Genomic DNA, 19,674 nt, shown 5'->3' on the forward strand with positions numbered 1-19,674 from the left:
TTACAGAAGTTACTAAACTTTTAAATTAAAACTAAGACATGCTAAAGATTCACATGAAAGCCTAACTTTGAAAAGAATTACCAAGATCAATCAACATAACCACAATGAACACACTCTTAAAAGTATGCCACCAAGATGGACACTCAGGTCAGCATTTCTGTCAAGTTACTCATATACCTGATAGGAGATCTTCTGCACATTCCTATTCTTCCCTCAGCTTAGCCTTTTCACATCACTGCCCTTCCAACCACTTTGAAAACATACTGGATACATGCACCTATGTTGAACAAACAGAGCCATTTTTTACATTGTATAGAATAGGAGATTCACTGAATTTTTACAGCATTCTGTGCATTAATATTTTAGCAACGAATTCACTACCAATATTGTAATCTTCCCAAAGGAGCTCTTCCACAGTGTCTACCACTAATACACGCCCAAAATAATAACTCTAAAGAGACTGCCTTGGGTATTATTTTGGCAAGCAATAATAAGTGCTAAGTTCAAAGAGCAATGAGTATATAAGAGCCTATCTTGGTAGAACACATCTGATTAACAAACATTAACAAATTTTCCCCAAATCAAACAAATTAGAACAAAAAGTTCTCTTGTAGCTGAAAATTTAAAAAAAAAAAAAAACTGAAAATAAAGAACTTTCCTTTCAAAATACTTCCTTAATTCATTTTAATTTAAAAATAATTGAAATTTCTTTCTTTTTTGCCCTCCTACCCTGGATTGGGGACAGTTATTAACAATCAGAAACTCTTTGTTTCTGTTGGTTTGTTTTTCTTTCAGGTCCTTATCAAAATGAATCCTTATCTAAACATCAAGATGTAAAGATTATCCATTCTGAGAATGTTTTGTTTCTCAATATGAAGAAACGAAACTAAATGTTTCCACAGTTACAGTGAGTGTAACTAAATGATATAATTTCCTAATACCTACATAGGAGGAAGAGCAGATGACAGCTGAAAGCAGAAGCTGAAGGAGCTTATAACAATCAGCCTTACCCATGTCAAATTCCCTGTAAGCACATATTAGGTTCTAGCCTACTCTTCTTAGATGCTGGGTTAAAAAGGAAAAGACATTATCACAAGATTATCCTCAACACATGAAGCTAAAAAGAAGGGTGTGGCCATATTTTATACAGGACTCAAACTCAGTTAGGGAGTTCCTTCATCCATTTCTTCTCTAACATCTAATCTCTTTTAATCAGTCCTTTACAATTCATTTGCCCCTTAATTCACTAACCATAACTGCTAAACATTTTTGAAACATATTTTAAAACTGGAGAAGAGAAAAGTACTGTATTGAAAATCTGCATTTACTAAAATGTGTCGCCCTCTGTTCCCCACCCCAACTTTTCAGAAGGAAATCTTTTCCCCAACGTCTGCCATCCTTTCCCCAAAAGGCTGCCATGGTTGTTAAGAGAAGCAAAAGGTAAGACAAACTAAGACCTGAGTCTTTATCTGCTGAAAATACACACACAAATAGGTAATACTTTAAAATATTATCTGACCAATCAGGGATGGCAGTCATAAAATTATCTAGTTAGTTCTACTCACTTACTATGTGCCAGTATAAATCTATCATATGCATATCTCATATAAGCCCTAAAAGGTATATACTATTATTATTCCCCTTATCAGATGAAAAAGTTTAAAATTTGGAACTTAGACATAGCAACATGGCCAGGAAATGGTGGAATCCATGCCTGCCTTACTTTGAAACTCAAACTCTTGACCCCAACACTACACAGCTTCTCCAATCAAAACCATTTTTCCTTCTAAAAGGAAAGAAGGTAAAAGTTCTTATTCTAATTAATTGTAGTCCACAACAGTAATCTAAGGTAATCAAATCAGAGTCACTCTATCCTCTTGGAAATACTCAGGCCCACTTACTGTAAGTATAAAATGTATGCTGTGTGTGTATATGTATGGGAATTCTTGTCTACATATAACTGCAGGTCATTTCAGCACTTTTGAGGAATACCGTACCAATATTCCTCAAAACTATCAAGGCCATGAAAAACACAGAAAAATAGGCCAGGCATGGTGGCTCATGCCTGTAATCCCAACACTTTGGGAGGCTGAGGCGGACAGATCACGAGGTCAGGAGTTTGAGACCAGCATGGTCAACATAGTGAAACCCCGTCTCTACTAAAAATACAAAAAATTAGCTGGGTGTGGTGGCATGCACCTATAGTTCCAGCTACTCAGGAGGCTGAGACAGGAGAATCACTTGAACATGGGAAGGGAGGTTGCAGTGAGCTGAGACCATGCCATTACACTTCAGCCTGGATGACAGAATGAGACTTCATCTCAAACAAAACAAAACAAAGACCCCACACACAGAAAAGTGAAAAACCATCACACAAGAGGAGACAAAAAAGGCATGACAATTAAATGCAATGTGGTACCTTGAATTCGATCTTGAAACAGAAAAAGGCAATACAAAAACTAACTAGTGAAATCCAAATAAATGCCAGGCACGGTAACACATGACTATAGTCCCAAGCACTTTGAAAGGTCGAAGTGGGCAGATCACTTGAGGTCAGCAGTTCAAGACCAGCCTGGCCAACATGTAGAAATCCCACCTCTACCGAAAATACAAACATTTGCCAGGCATGGTGGCACATGTCTGTAATCCCAGCTAGTCAGGAGGCTGAGGCAGGAAAACTGCTTGAACCCGGGAGGCAGAAGTTGCAGTGAGCTGAGATTGTGCCACTGAACTCCAGCATGAGCAACAGAGCTCTGTCTCAAAACAAACAAACAAAAATCCAAGTAAACTCCATAGATAGGTCAGAGTTATGTACTCATGTTGGTTTCTTATACTTGAGAGATATATTGTGGTAATACGTCTGGTAAACTGAGTGAGGGGTTTGGGAAACTATGTTTGGGAACTCTCTGTACTACCTTCGCAACTTTTCTGTAATTATAAAAGTATTCCAAAGTAAAGAAAAAGTTAATAATTAAAAAGTTTATTTAAAAAATCAACATCTCTATATAGAAAGAAATGTGCTACACTTTGATCCTACTTTGGCATTTTATTCTGAATAAAGCAGAGTGTAGGCAAGTGACTCACTGCTTTCAACCCATAAAACCACTTCAATATAAATACATACCAAAGCACAATAAATATGATAGATTATAAATATAAAAGCCCAATATTATTTAATATCTCCTCCTTATCTCCTCACATTTGTAACCACATGAATAATTTTAAAACCAGACAGGTATGCTTCTAATATCACATTAATTCTACATGTGAGTCTGAAAGACGATGGTCCTCTTCCCAACTTTTTGCTGCAGGAGTGCTGCCCTACACATTTAGAACCTCCATTTGTCTATTAGGTTGAGAGAATTTTCTAAGCCTTATCAACCAAAACTCTCTGTCGGTTGCTTCTTCTCTAAAAGGAAAAGAAACCAATTTTCCTAAGTGGTATCTCATCATCAGGGAATGGTTTTTACCTGGTAATTCAAATGTGGCCAGTATTTCAAAATGATGTTCTAGATACTGTTCTCTAATTTTCTCTTAACTGTTTTCCAAAGTCACTCCCTTACTCATTCACTTGACAAACAATTATATCACACAGCAGACTGAATCACAATGAACTTGGATAACAAGTTAAATTACAAATTCAAAAATATAAAAGCACATTCCGTTGTAATGCTGCTGGCACCCTAGAGAGGTTTCATCATTTCAAAAACAACACCCAAACCAAGGCACTAAGGACTGCAATCCACCCTATCATTTTATACATAATTATCTAAATGAGATATAAAAACATTCTTCTTACACAGGGTACCTGAAATAGCAGCATTTATTTGTCTTATTTATAATGTTATTCTGGTTTCCACTAAACACAAAAGTACTATATAGATACATATATTTAATTTATATATGTTTAATTTTACATATATACATTTTTCCCGAATCCGAGTCTCTCCCTGATGCCCAGGCTGGAGTGCAGTGGTGCGGTCTCAGCTCACTGCAACCTCCACCTTCTCGGTTCAAGTGATTCTCGTGCCTCAGCCGCCCAAATTATCTGGGTCTACAGGCACATGCCACCATGCCCGGCTAGTTTTTTTGTATTTTTAGTAGAGATGAGGTTTCACCATCTTGGCTGGGCTGGTCTCAAATGCCTGAACTCAAGTGATCTGCCTGCCTTGATCTCCCAAAGTGCTGGGGTTACCGGAGTGAGCCACAGTGCCTGGCCAAGAGTACTATATATTATTTCATGGGACACGGTGATCTTATTAAATCAGAGGAATATAAAATGGCCAAAATAAGATTAAAAAAATTAAACCACTGAAAAGGTGAATAAAGGTGAAAGGGAGATGGTATAATATTAGACTATTTGCATGAAAAAACAGAGAAAGAAGGGAAATTTGTAACAGTTCTCTGGGTATTTTGTGGTTTTATAGTTATTGCAGACTGGGCCAGTCCCTCACATATTCTCAGTCTCATGTTTTTTATCTAACAACATTAGATAATAATGCCAGTCTACAGACCAAATTATTTTTAAGTGTAAACAAAACTAAGCAAGTAAAACACAAATTTTAAAAAAGCTACTTTTCAGGCAAAATTAGTTTTTAAAAATGTAAAAATTGCTAATCACTGGCAGTATCTGGGGAAAAAAAAAAAGTGTGTGTAACTACCTATATTTTAGACCTGGCTAAAGCAGAAAGGAACTTTGCAGCCATCTGGAAGCTGAGCCGATTCCTGGGTTAAGTGCTTGCTTCTTACCTTGGAGACTTGTCGCAGCCACCTTAAGTACTCTGTGAAAGTATCAAAGCAAATGTAGTAAGTCTGGCTTTGGGGTCCAGAGGAGCTAAATGCTAAACAGTGCTGGTGCTTTTTCACTTCTTCTACCTATAAAAACAAGCAGAAGCAGAAACAAGTCAGACAGCAGAACCACTGATGTATTTCACTAACTATGCCTCTGGCAAGAAGTCTGCATGGATTTGCATCTTTCCCTATATATGTTGCTCATAACTGAGAACTAAGTTCCTGCATATATATGATCACTCAGTATGAATTACAAGGAAACCAAAAAAAAAGGGTAGTTTTATCTTTACTGTATTTCCCCGACACAGTGAAATTCTCCTCTTCCTGTTTAAAATTAGTCTAGACTTTCTTATTCTTCTAACCTCACAATAGGGTGCTCAGGTTCTTACTTCCTCTTAGAATTTTTACATAGGAACTTTTACTTAAGTCTTCAAGCATGTTTTAAATAAGTATTTAAAACATTAATGTGAAACTGAAATTAACCTGAAATAAAATCGCACCATGAAAACTTTCAAGTCCTAATGATGCCGTGAAATACAAACAAATCAAATTTCCACTCCTTGTAATTTTTTTTATTTTGCCTCTTCACAAGGGCAAAAATTCACACAAAGTACAGTAGCATTATACAAACTCTTATGTTTAGAAACTTAATAACAAACTTCTAAACAACTCACAGATGAAAGGAGAAATTACAACCAAAATTTTAATACTCTTAGAACAGTTATAGAAATACTATGTATCGAGAAGAGATCCAAGATGGCTGATCACTAGCAGCTCGGGATTGTAGCTCCCAGCGAAAGCACAAAGAAGGAGAGGACGCCACACCTTCACATGAATTCTTGTTGCTCACGCACCAGGAGATTCCCAGCGGAGGAGCCCCACGGGTCGCCAGCGCGACTCTTGTGACCGGCAAGGCGGTTTTGCCGGCGCCTCGGAGCGTCGGTTCTTGGTGCAGAGTCAGAAAAGCACCATCGATCTTAACGCCGCTGATTTAGTCGGCGCAGTGGGTTGCTCAGATTTAGGCGCTGAGAATCAATAAGTTGGACGTCCACTCGGAAACCCAATTACAAAGACGGTAATTATAAAGACCGCAGATGGATAAATCTACAACGAAGGGAAGAAAACAGCCAAAAAAAAGGTGAGAATACCCAAGATCAGAAAGCCGCTCCCTCAGCGGGGGATCACAGTTCCTCATCAGCAACGGAACAAGGCCTGATGGAGAACGAGTGTGTTTCAATTACAGAAGCAGGCTTCAAAATGTGGATAATGAGAAGCTTCTGTGAATTAAAAGAACTTGTTCTAACCCAATCTAAAGAAACTAAGCACTTTGAAAAAAGGTTTGACGAAATGTTAACAAGAATACACAATTTAGAGAAGAATGTAAGTGAATTGATGGAGCTGAAAAACACAATACGAGAACTTCGTGAAGTATGCACGAGTTTTAACAGCCGAATTGATCAAGCAGAAGAAAGGATATCAAAGGTCGAAGACCAACTCAATGAAATAAAACAAGAAGACAAGATTAGAGAAAAAAGGATAAAAAGGAACGAGCAAAGTCTCCAAGAAATATGGGACTATGTGAAAAGACCTAATCTACGCTTGATAGGTGTACCTGAATGTGACGAAGAGAATGAATCCAAGCTGGAAAATATGCTTCAGGATATTATTCAGGAAAAATTTCCCAACCTAGTAAGGCAGGATAATATACAACTCCAGGTTGTATATTACAGAGAACACCACAAAGATATTCCTCAAGAAGAGCAACTCCAAGGCACATAATCGTCAGATTCACCAGGGTTGAAATGAGGGAGAAAATACTAAGGGCAGCCAGAGAGAAAGGTCAGGTTACCCACAAAGGGAAGCCTATCAGACTCACAGCAGATCTCTCAGCAGAAACCCTACAAGCCAGAAGAGAGTGGGGACCAATATTCAACATCCTTAAAGAAAAGAATTTTCAACCAAGAATTTCACATCCAGCCAAACTAAGCTTCATAAGTGAAGGAAAAATAAAGTTTTTTGTGAACAAGCAAGCACTCAGAGATTTCATCACCACCAGGCCTGCTTTACAAGAGCTTCTAAAAGAACCACTACACATAGAAAGGAACAAACAGTATCAGCCTTTCTAAAAAATACCAAAAAGAGCATCAATATAATGAAGAATTTACATCAACTAATGGGCAAAATAGCCAGCTAATATTAAATGGCAGTATTAAACTCACATATATCATTATTAATTCTAAATTTAAATTGACTAAATCCCCCAATCCAAAGACAGACGGCAATTTGAATAAAAAACTAAAACCCATCAGTATGCTGCATCCAGACCCATCTCATATTCAAGGATACACAAAGACTCAAACCAAGGGATAGAGAAAGATTTACCAACCAAACAGAGAGCTAAAATATATAAATAAAAAGCAGAAGTTACAATTTTTGCCTCTGATAAAATAGTCATTAAAGCAACAAAGATCAAAAGAAGCAAAGAAGGTCACTATATAATGATAAAAGGATCAATGCAACAACAAGAAGAGCTAAAGATCCTAAATATATACGCACCCAATAAAGGAATACCCAGACATACAAGACTAATAAAGAGACTTAGACTCCCATACAATAATAGTGGGAGACTTCAACATTAATATTAGAGAGATTAATGAGACAGAAAATTAACAACGATATCCAGGACTTGAACTCAGATCTGGAACAAGTAAATGTAATTAACATTTATAGAACTCTCCACTTTAAATACACAAAATATACACTCTTATCAGTACCACATCATGTCAACTTAGAAGTTTAAACGAAATGTTGGTTGGCTCCTTGTTTTTCTGTTCCCTCATTTTCTTTTATGTCTCCATTATTAAGGACAATTATAGGAATACCCATATTTAGACTGCACTCTAGCCCAGGCAATAAAGCAATACCCCCATCCTCTCTCCCTCTTCCTCTTTCTCTTTCTTCCTCTTCTTTATTCTTTTTCTCATTATAAAAAAAAAAAAAATCTAATCTCCTTTCCTTCTGCCCCACCTTTCCTCCCCATTCTCTCTTCTTATCTCTAAAAAAAAAAAAAAAAAAAAAAAAAAGAAAGAAATACTATGTATCAAAATCTATATATTACAATAAAAGGACACAGTAAAGGGAAATATATATATATATATATGTATTTTTTTTCAATTGAAGTCATGTATCTTTTGATACTCACAAAGAAGGCAGAACACTAATTTGATCAGCATACACCTTTAGAACTTGGAAGGAAGCCCAGGCACAGGGGCTCACGCCTATAATCCCAGCACTTTGGGAGCCCGAGGTGGGTGGATCACCTGAGGTCAGGATTTCAATACCTGCCTGGCCAACATGGTGAAACCCCATCTCTTCTAAAATCCAAAAAAGGACTTACAGCCAAGCATGGTGGTAGTCCTGACTACTCAGGAGGCTGAGGCAGGAGGATGGCTTGAACTCAGGAGTCAGAGGTTGCAGTGACCTAAGATACAGCCTGGGTGACAGAGCAAGACTCTGTCTCAAAAAAAAAAAAAAAGAGAACTTGTGGGGGGGGGAATAAATCAAACCCAAAACTTAATTAATCCAAAGTAGAATGAAGGCTATGATAAAAAGTAGCAATTGGTGAAATGAAAACCAAACATGGAAGAGAAAACATTAACAAAGCAAAATACTGATTCTTCGAGAAAACTACTAAAATTGATAATTCCTATGGCAAGAAAAATCGATAAATCTTCTGGCAACAAAAAGAACAGACACTTATAAATAGTATTAACAATGAAAAAGGAGACACAGCTACAGATTCAGATTTGCCAAAGATTAAAAAGAGATTATAAACAATTTTGTGAAAACTTACTAGAAAAAATGTGTTTTACCAACAGTACTAAATGAAGAAAAAAAAAAAAAAAACGAAAGCCTGAACAGTCCTATCAGCCAGGTGCAGTGGCTCACGCTTGTGATCCCAGCACTTTGGGAGACTGAGACAAGCAGATCAATTGAGACCAGGAGTTGGAGAGCAGCCTGGGTAACGTGGCAAAACTTAATCTCTACACAAAAAACAAAAAACAGAAAAACAAAAATTAGCTGGGTGTGGCAGTGCACATTTTGTAGTCCTATAGCTACTGAAAAGGCTGAAGTGGGAAAATCACCTGAGCCTAGGGAGGTCGAGGCTATAGTGAGGAGTAACTACACCACTGCACTCCAGCCTGGACGATGGAGTAAAACTCAGTCTTCACAACAACAACAAAAATTGAATAGTCCTACAACCTTTTTTGTGTGTATGAGATGGAGTCTCACTGGTCACTCAGACTGGAGTGCAGTGGCACAGTCTTGGTTCACCGCAACCTCTGCCTTCCGGGTTCAAGAGATTGTCCTACCTCAGCCTCCTGAGTAGCTGTGATTACAGCCTTGGCCTCCCAAAGAGCTGGGAATACAGGCATGAGCCTGCCCGGCTCCTATAACCAACTAATATATAGAAAGTTTTTTATTTTGATGCCTCAAAAAAATATCAGGCCCATATGGCTTTACAGGTGAGTTTTACTAAGGTTTCAAAACACAGATAAATCCAAACTTGTGCAAACTCATCCAGCAAACAAAATATGAAGGAAAATACCCCAACCTTTTCTATGAGGATAGTATAACCAACTACCACATGAGATCAGTAACAGAAAGGAAATTTACAGGTAATCACATTCATAAAGGTTTATCTTAAACAAAATGTTGCACCAAAATCCACTAATTTAAATACATATATTTATATCAAGAACAAAACCAGCGTAGTGGCTCACCCCTGTAATCCCAATACTTTGGGAGGCCAAGGTGGGTGAATCATTTGAGGCCAGGAGTTGGAGACCAGCCTAGCCAACATGGTGAAACCCTGTCTCTACTAAAAATACAAAAGTTAGCAGGGCATGATGGCATGCATCTGTAGTCCCAGCTTCTCGGGAGGTTGAGGCAAGAGAATTGCTTGAACCTGGGAGGTGGAGATTGCAGTTGAGCCGAGAATGAGTGAAAGAGAGAGAGAGGCTCAGTCTCAAAATAAAAAAATAAAAAGATCACTGATAAGTAACTGTCTACTGTTTCTAGTTAACACTGTATAGAGTGTTAACTATAACCTGCCCATAACAACAGTAAGACAAAGAAAACAACTTGTCATTATTTGAATTTTATATGATTAGCTATATAGTAAACAACAAACCTATAGGATATTAGAATAAACCAGAAAATTTATCTAGGTGATAAATACTCAAGATAAATATTCAAAAACCAACTGTTTCTATAAACCAAACAGAAAATGCAATTTTTTAAAAATGCCATGTAAACAAATTGAAATGGACAGATATCAAGCAGAAGGTTTCTTGGAGATGAAGAGGAGTGAGCGGGGAAAGGGTGGGAGGAAAGGAGAATAACAGAGTGGGAAGAAAGGAAAACAAAGGGGCACGAGGAAGCTTCTGGGAATGATGAACATGGTTACTATCTTGGTTGCGGTGATGGTTCAATGGGGTTACACAGCTATCAAATTGTACTCACTGGAGTGTACAGTTACCAAACTGTTATAAAAATGTGCAGTTTATTGTTGCCAACTGTACATCAGTAAAGTGTTGGTGAAGATGTGGAGAAAACAACACGTGTACATTGATGTGAATGCAAAATGACACATTGACCTTGAAAAACAACTTGGTACCATTTTGTAAAAAGTAAATGTGTATATATCCCAGAGCCCAGGAACTGCATTCCAAGGTGTATACCCAACAGTAGTATTTCTCAGGAAAGTCATTATAGGAATTGTGGATTGAATAGTTTTTCACTGTGCCCTATGCAGAACTCTCTAATACTTTGCATTATAGTTTAATCTCTCTGCCCCTGCCTTTAAATGCCAAGAGTGTCCGCTGCAGCAATGATAATGTTATTCACCAATCATTCTACTTCTTCACATTTCTCAGACCCCTTGCAATTAAGGTAGAGTGATATGACTAGTTCTGGCCAATGAGCCATGGAGAGAAGTGGCACATGTCACTTCTGCATCCAAATATACAAGGCCCATGAATGATGCTCCAAGTCACCTCTTCCCTTGCTAAAGCAACAAAGGGAAGTATGAGAGCGCCAAGCCTTCATCAGGCTAGGTCCCCGAACAACTGTGTGAAGAAAGAAATTCCCACCCCCTAACCCCACTGATCCACAATAGACATACAATGTGAGAAATTACTGTTACGATAAGTCACTGAGGTTGGGGGAAAGGGGGGTGTTACCATGGCATAACTTAAGCTTATATTAACTGATATGTTGACTGTTCAATCATTTAACCATCAAAACATTCCTACATATAACCAAATGTCCCTCCAGCAAAGTAACTCCACTTGCAAACTACCGTCCTAGAAAAAGTACTTGCATACCAGAAGGCATACCGATATGCCTATACCAACATGCTATAAGACTACAGTAGCAGCACTGTTCATAACAACAAACTGACAGCAACCCAAATGTCCATCAGTAGGAAAATTACTGAAGAAATTATGAAATTGTGGAATGTGCAGAGCAGATATTACGGAGAAATGAAAACCACATAAGTAACATGTTATGAAATATTATATTATATTATATTATATTAGGTAAATATTGTATTAGGTACATATTTACATACATATTAGGTACATATTGTATTAGGAAATATTGTATTAGGTAAATAAATTCAATTACAGAAGACCACAGCAATTTATTACTTTTATACACATCAAAAATAAGCAAAATATAGATACATGGTAAAACTTATTTCAAAAAAGGAAAAAATGATGAATACAAATTCTAGGACAGTGAATCCTTCTAGGGCTTGGGAGGCAATGAGACATGTAAAAAGAACACAGGTAGAAGAAACACTGGTATTGATATTGCTACAGTTTCTGAATTCAGTAGTAGGTTAACAATTCTTCAATTTATTATGCTTCATAATTTAACAAATATTAATTAAAATACAATATTATCTGGCCAGGCATGGTGGCTCACACCTGTAATCCCAGCACTTCGGGAGGCCGAGTTGGGCAGATCACTTGAGGTCAGGAGTTTGAGACCAGCCTGGCCAACACAGTGAAACCCTGTCTCTACTAAAAATACAAAAATTAGGTGGGCATGGTGGTATGCACCTGTAGTCCCAGCTACTGAGGAGGCTGAGGCAGGAGAATCACTTGAACCCAGGAGGCAGAAGTTACCATGAGCTGAGATTGTACCACTGTACTCCAGCCTGAAGTTGCAATGAGCTGAGATTGTACCACTGTACTCCAGCCTGGGTGACAAAGCAAGACTGTCTTAAAAAGAAATTATTTAAAAATCTATGTTAAACTCTCTAGGACAAGTTAAATATAACATTAAAACTACATAATATAAATGTATCTATTAAGTATTCTTCCAATAATTAAATTTTGAGAGTTAACAACAAAACCATACAAGTAATGCCCATGCCTCAAGTGATATATCAATTTGATGCTACAGCAATCATAACTAGGTTATGACCAATCTACTTCACACCTTGTTTCTAAATCTATAGCTCTTCTGTATCTAAATTTAAAAAACAAAAAACAAACAAAAAAAAACCTCCTTTCATTTATATTCTGTTTTTTCTTTAGCAATAGAACAGGATGGAAAAAAAAATAGGACAAAAATTAATGAAAGCTCAAATTGCAAGAAATCAATTATTTTCCCCTAACTCAGTCAACAGATTTTAAAGAATCAGTTTTTCAATGTACTCAATTATTTTTTAAAGGCACAGTGTAAAACGGGCTTTACAAGGTTTGCTTGTGAAAAGAGGAAGCTATTAACTTTCAATTCACTCAATGGTAGAAGTCCATCCAGTAATAGGCCTGGGAAACAGGACAAATCTCTAGTACTGAATGAAAATGCTAATTATAACCGGATCTGCTGACCTTATCTGAACATTCCACGTGCTTTCCTGCCTCTGCCTCTATGAGCATAATAATCTTTCTGACCATCTCCTTCACATGTCAAAAGACTTTGCATCCCTCAAATTCCATCATAATTGCTACCTCTTTCATTACAAAATTCCCTCTTACCCGACAAAATGTAGTCTCTCCTTCCATTGATCTCTCATAGTACTTTTCTGCACCTCTCTTAAGACATCATTGTGCTTGCTTCATCTTCTGATGCAAAATTATAAACTATTCAACGATAGGGAGGGTTACTTAGCTATGTTGGTTTTTCTGGGGTGCCGAGCACAGTGCCTTCCCCACAGAGGATATTGAATAGTTATATTAGATTTGCCTATGCAAACACCCAGCATCATAGAGAAGAGAGAGACTGTAGACCTAACAAAGCATCAAACATTAAATATACATTTTTATTGATAACCTATGGTGGTAATACAAATAATTATTTTTTCAATTATCCTTCTATCCATCCTTAGTATCAGTCACTAACTCTTCAATGCTCCAACAAAAGTTAAGCAGCAATGGTTTCAAAATGAACAATTAAAATCAATCTCAACGCACTGTGCGCAGCCTGACCAAAACCTATTTTTGAAAATGATCAAGTGTTAGCCTTCTTAAAACCAGAATTAATACAGAGGAAAAAACTGACATAGGCTATTTATTCATAAGGAAAGACTACGAAGAATGTGCTTGCTACACAGCAGGTGAACAACAAAACCATTTATTACTATACACATCTGGTCTCACTTCCTTCACTTATAACCCTTAAAACAGATCAGACATTTAGACATGTACCAATTAAAAAACGGTTTACTTAGGCCAGGCGCAGTGGCTCACGCCTGTAATCCCAGCACTCTGGGAGGCCAAGGCAGGCAGATCACGAGGTTAGGAAGTCAAAAGATCAAGACCATCCTGGCTAACACGGTGAAACTCTGTCTCTACTAAAAATACAAAAAATTAGCTAGGCTCAGTGGCATGCGCCTGTAGTCCCAGCTAGTCGAGAGGCTGAGGCAGAAGAATCACTTGAACCCAGGAGGCGGAAGTTGCAGTGTGCCAGGATCATACCACTACACTCCAGCCTGAGAAACAAGCAAGACTCCGTCTCAAAAACAACAACAATAACAACAAAAAGAAAACATTTGTTTAATGTGCCCCCAATGTCCAATGACCCATTTTCTCATCCAAATCTTAATTTCCATTTATTAACATACTATATCACTTAAAAATCGAGAAATTACTATGGTGATGCTACCCTTACCAACGCTTGGGACTTTATAACTAACTTTGACAAAGAAAAGAAGGAACCAAGCAATCTGGTTCTATTTTATAAATAATAGCACTAAAATAGTTAACATACCCAAAGAAAATAAACCAGTAATGTCAAAAATATATCAATCGCATTATATTTTCTCTGAAATGAGAAACATTTAGGATTCAAAATTTATAACTAAGCACTTAAAGTAAAAATGCTAAGCCCACTGGTCACTAAACACAGGGGAAAACGTGATCAAAGTCTTAAGCACTGTAAACTCAAACCCTCAGCATGTGTCAATATTTCTAAATCCATTAATTTAAGGATCAGTATACTCTACTAGAAAATGTATGCTTAAGATATCAACTCTTAAGTAATGAATTTATCATCTAAACTCTGAAATATGACAGTGAAATTCTATCTGATCTATTTCCTGTCCAGTAGGTAAAATGCATGTAACTAATGAAGCAATGATCATCAAGGCCTCTCATGAGCCAATGGCACTGTTCTTCCCCCACAGGTCCACCAACTAACAATATCCACTGGGGGAGCACTATGGGAACCAAGTAAGACCTCAGATGAGTCAAAAATCATCTACCCCATATCACAGAAATGGCTGAAAGTAAGTTCCTTACTGATGCTGAAAACCTTGTTAGTATTTTGCTTGTTTTAAACTTACTTTTGGGCCTGGTGTGGAGGCTCACACCTGTAATCCCAGCACTTTGGGAGGCCAAGGCAGGCAGATTACTTGAGATCAGGAGTTCGAGATCAGCCTAGCTAACATGGTGAAACCCTTTCTCTACTAAAAATACAAAAAATTAGCCAGGTATGGTGGTGCATGCCTGTAATCCCAGCTGAGGCAAGAGAATCGCTTGAACTTAGGAGGCAGAGGTTGCAGTGAGCTGAGATCATGCACTACACTCCAGCCTGGGTGACAGAGCGAGATTCCATCTCAAAACAAACAAACAAACTTACTTTTCCACCAATTAGGGGCAGAACATGCATCTTTCCAGTCAAGCTGTCTTTCACAGATGATACTATCAGGCAGGTCCCACATAGGATAACTTGGCGTCTTGTCCATCGGTTCACCGGCAACTGCATTTTGCCTTTACGGACATTATACATTCCTGAGAGCTGAATCCGTTCAGAGCTACCTGTGCTGTGAGGTTTTCCTGAAATAAACACAAGCAAACGTATTATTACTTAAAAATGGACCCTCTTCCTACTCATCTGCATACCAGATATACAAACTGGATAACAAGGGAATAATTCAAGGGAAAGAACCTAATTTATAATTGAGAGAAATGACAACTGTGGTAATGGAATTATGGTAAGAACTATATCTCCACATGTATACTTAATATCAAGTGAAGAGCATTTGCCACAAAACCCTAGGAAAACACAATTTTAACTCTCTGTTTTAACTGGTTTTATTTTCTTATGTATCTTTCACAATTAAATTTTACACTGGAAAAGATTTCAAGATGTTTATGAATGGTTACAGTTATTTAAATACACTAAGAAGAAAACATTACAGCCTGAGATAGAAAAATAATATCTAATATCTTACATTTAATAAAATTAATCAGTTTAATGAAATTAACTACTGATATTTTTCCTCATACAGATATTCAATGTATATTTACTGTGAAAGAAAATATTTTTCTTAAAATTACTATTATTTCCTATTAGAAATGATTCTCAGTAATCCATGAAGAATGGGTGCTACAATGCTTATGACTTATGGAAAGGATCACAGAGACGGAGAAATAAGCAATGAGGCTAAAAGACAGAAATAGACCTGAGAAAGGTCTGAAGAGTTTTTACTTTTCAAATGGAAATGAATTTGGCAGAATTAGTCAGGCAAGTCCTATCAACTTAACGGGAGAAATATTGTGACTGACAAGAACACACTGACAAAAGCAACTAGAAAAGTATTTCCCCAGTTCTAGACACTGAATATATAATATCAAAAAGTACCAAAGCCCCTGCCCAGAGATAAGTTAATAAAGAATATATGTACTGTAGTAGGATCCCAGTCAGAAATAATGTATTTATTTAGAAGTTGGACTAGTTGCCAAGGGCTGGCAAAAGAAATAGGTTCAACAGAAGTTATATTCTTATTCATATTAAAGATCAACATAAATACCAAGTGGTTTTGACACATGTCTAATACTTATTAGGGAACAGGAAGAGCAACAGCTCTAAAAATACATAACAAGAAGCTCCAAACAGTATCTGAACCTTCCCAATACATACTTTGGGCAGAGATGTTAGGAAATAAGCCACAGGTTTGAATTTCACTTCTTCTTTCTCCCAATAGATCAAAATGTTTTATAAAATAAATACTTCACACTACTCAATTTTTCTGAGGCTGGGCCAGGATGAAGTATAACAGTGATTCAGCTACTTGAACCAGGTGCCCAGCAAACAACTATACCGTTAAAGCTCTCACTGGAAAGGTACTGTGTTGTTTGTCTACCACATGTTAGTTTTCCCACAAATGAGTAGGGAGCCCAGACAAAGATTCAAAACAGATGTGAGATGTGACAGGCCAAGGGCTGCAAATGATGGATCAGACACAGTCATTCACATGTCCCATTGTGCACAAGTTCATTTATACCCAGAGAGGAAGATCCCTGGGATTCCAGTCTAAGAACTCCTTTCTAGATGACAGACTCTTCCTACAGAGAAGTAGTAAGAGAGAGGAAAAGACCAAGAGTAATAAAAATGAAAAGCGAGGAAAGGACTAAAAATAACGGACAATAGGCAACTTGGTTTCCAAAATCCAATTTCCTTGACATAATAAACTAATGCTATTAAAAGATTTGAGCTGATGTACACACACACACACACACACACACACACACACACACAGAAGCAGGCATTTTATTCAGTCCATGAGAGAGTGGCTTCAACAATACTTGTTAACCTGTCACATTTATGCAGTCCTGTGAAGAATCAGACTAAAGAAAAAGAGAATAGGGGTACATAAGGGCTGGCCCTTCAATTCTCCAACTCCATATACATCCTACAGAAAGCCCCAGAGCAAATCACCAGATAGACTGGACAAAGGTCAGAAGGGATCTTAGAGTACGGATACATCAATAGATACTGGCTCTTTATTCTCTAGTCAGAAAAACTCCCAAAAGTTCTGAATAGTCCTGGAGCCCAACAGTCAGATCAGCCTGTCCTTGGAAAACCCTAAACATCCCAGTCTGAATCAAATTTCTCCAGTCTTACTCTGAATGAATTTCAATATCCCTATTGTCTGTCCTCTCCCTGGGTGTCCCAGATCAGAAACATCCTTAGGATGTGGCTGTGCACTAAGTGAGCCCTGGAGAATACGGAGATGAATGAGATAGTATATACCTAGACAATCACCCAGGTGCACCCTCCTTTTTATCAGACTTCCTTGTTCTGTGACATAAGGAATTATTTTTGCTCTCCCTGAAAATTTTTCAAAATTCTCAACACAGAGGAATTCCAGTTACCCTATGCTCTAATAAACACTGACAATACCAAAGTAACTCATGTGTGCCAGTTTAAAGCTGGGTCAGTTGTTTAGCTTTACTTTAGAAATGTTACTCTAATTCCCTACAGGCTTAAGGCATTTTTACATGATCCAGGAGGAAAAACAGACAGCAAAAGCAAACATTTCAAGCTGACACAGAAACATGACAACAGAGAGTGATTTGAAAACATATTCATATACTTTCTCTTTTATTCATTCACTTGGCACATAGTAGGTAAGGTGATCTATACTATCTATTTATAAACCAGACATGGGCCCACTAGTTGGGCCCACTTGTAGAAAATTACAGCACAATGCTAAAGAATCAAACTAGGGCCTCTGGATTTTGATTACATACTCAAGGATCCTCTCCAAAATAAAAATGACAGTTCTTTTTTCACATAGTAAAATTGTTTTTTAAAAGAGGGTGCAAAAAGGTACATGAAATGTCCATTATAAGCCACTATGCTAGATGCTGGAGGTATAAAGAAAATGTTCTCTGCATCAAATTGCTTAAAGCAGAATCTCTAAAAATATAGTACAAGAACGATATGTATCAGTATTACATAGATTTCTGTCTATTGCCACAGCCCTAGATTTTAAATACTGGTAGCCAAGGCCTGGGACCTGCATTTCAGCAACCACAAATAGATATGTAAATTTTGTAGCTATAAATCTAAAATAATAAGTCATTCCCCAAAGCCAGCTTATTTTCTAACAAATATTTTCCTCACATTCATGAATTCAGGGTTTTAATTCTGTCCTACCTGACTGCTAGTTCTGACTGCTAGTTCAATCTTTTCATATCACATAAAGCTACCTTAAAAATATAATGAAAGCAATGGACCTCCAGATTAAAAAACAACAACAAAAACCATAAATATGCATAGACATCATATTTGGCAGTAACTGTAGCAGAATCATTTGACCATACCCACGAGAATAAAGGACAGTGAAATCATTCAGTAACAAGAGCCTATTCCCATTTCCTTAAATCACATTCCAAATGTGAGGAAGTGATGGTTTAAATTTAATTTCTCCTATAGCCGAATTTAGTCTTACAAAATTATTTCAACTTTAATTGGATTACTGTATTTTTTATCTTTCTTATCTCTTCCTTCACATAGTCTGCCTATCTCAAGAGGCCTAACCTACCTAGCAAACTATTTAGACAGATAATATTTATCTTGATAGGTATTTTTTTCCAATTAAAAAAAAAGCTCATACTGTGTTAGAGTGATAGGTCTACTACAATCACTATAATTTAAAACATATCTGGGCTGGGTGCAGTGGCTTATGCCTGTAATTCCAGCACTTTGGTAGGCCAAGGTGGGAAAACTGAGCCCAGGAGTTCAAGACCAGCCTGAGCAACATAGTGAAACCCTGTCTCCATTTTAAAAAAGGAGCTGGGAGTGGTGGCAGGCACCTGTAGTCCCAGCTAATCAGGAAGTTGAGGTGGGAGGACTGCTTGAGCCCAGGAGGTCAAGGCTCCAGTGCGGTATGATCATGCCATCGCACTCCAGAGCCTGGGAGATGGAGCAAGATCTTGTCTTTCAAAAACAAAAATATATATAAATATGTAATACATAAAAATAAATGTTTTTTATATTTTACATAACAAATAAATTTTAAAATTTATTTATATATATTATATAAATACATTTATAAATGTATATTTTATAAATATATTTTATATTTATAATTTATTTGATATAATTTACATATTAAATTTCTATAATATAAATTTATTAATATGTTGAATATATAGATTAATACCTTATATAAATTTGTGTATGATTGTGTATATTATATAAATATATACACAAATATACATATATACATAAGTATATATTATATAAATATATAGTTATACATATATTTGTACATCATATATTTAAATATATAAATTTTTATATATAATATACATACGTAATATATTCATATTAATTATACATATACATATATTCATATACAATATATATTTATATTATGTATTTTTATACTTTTTTTTGAAAGACAAGGTCCCGCTCCATTCTCCCAGGTTCTGGAGTGCGATGGCATGATCATACGGCACTGGAGCCTTGACATCCTGGGCTCAAGCAGGTCAGTCCTCCCACCTCAACTTCCTGATTCACTGGGACTATAGGTGCCTACTGCAGTACTGTATATAATATAGTAATTGTATT

The 19,674-nt window shown here is 36.9% G+C and overlaps 1 protein-coding gene across 1 annotated transcript in view; it reads right to left on the bottom strand.

Moving 5' to 3' along the window:
* The window catches only part of PHLPP1 (PH domain and leucine rich repeat protein phosphatase 1), a 255,340-nt gene that overhangs the window by 123,987 nt on the left and 111,679 nt on the right, over window positions 1-19,674 (bottom strand). Inside the window, exons 2-3 of the mRNA XM_010336870.3 lie at window positions 14,950-15,146; window positions 4,750-4,875 (exon numbers count right to left, since the gene is read on the bottom strand). Of these exons, the coding sequence (XP_010335172.3) occupies window positions 4,750-4,875; window positions 14,950-15,146 (323 nt within the window). The remainder of the gene's footprint in view (window positions 1-4,749; window positions 4,876-14,949; window positions 15,147-19,674) is intronic.

The sequence above is a fragment of the Saimiri boliviensis genome, chromosome 13 (assembly GCF_048565385.1).
Source record: "Saimiri boliviensis isolate mSaiBol1 chromosome 13, mSaiBol1.pri, whole genome shotgun sequence".
In the NCBI taxonomy this organism is placed as follows: domain Eukaryota; kingdom Metazoa; phylum Chordata; class Mammalia; order Primates; family Cebidae; genus Saimiri; species Saimiri boliviensis.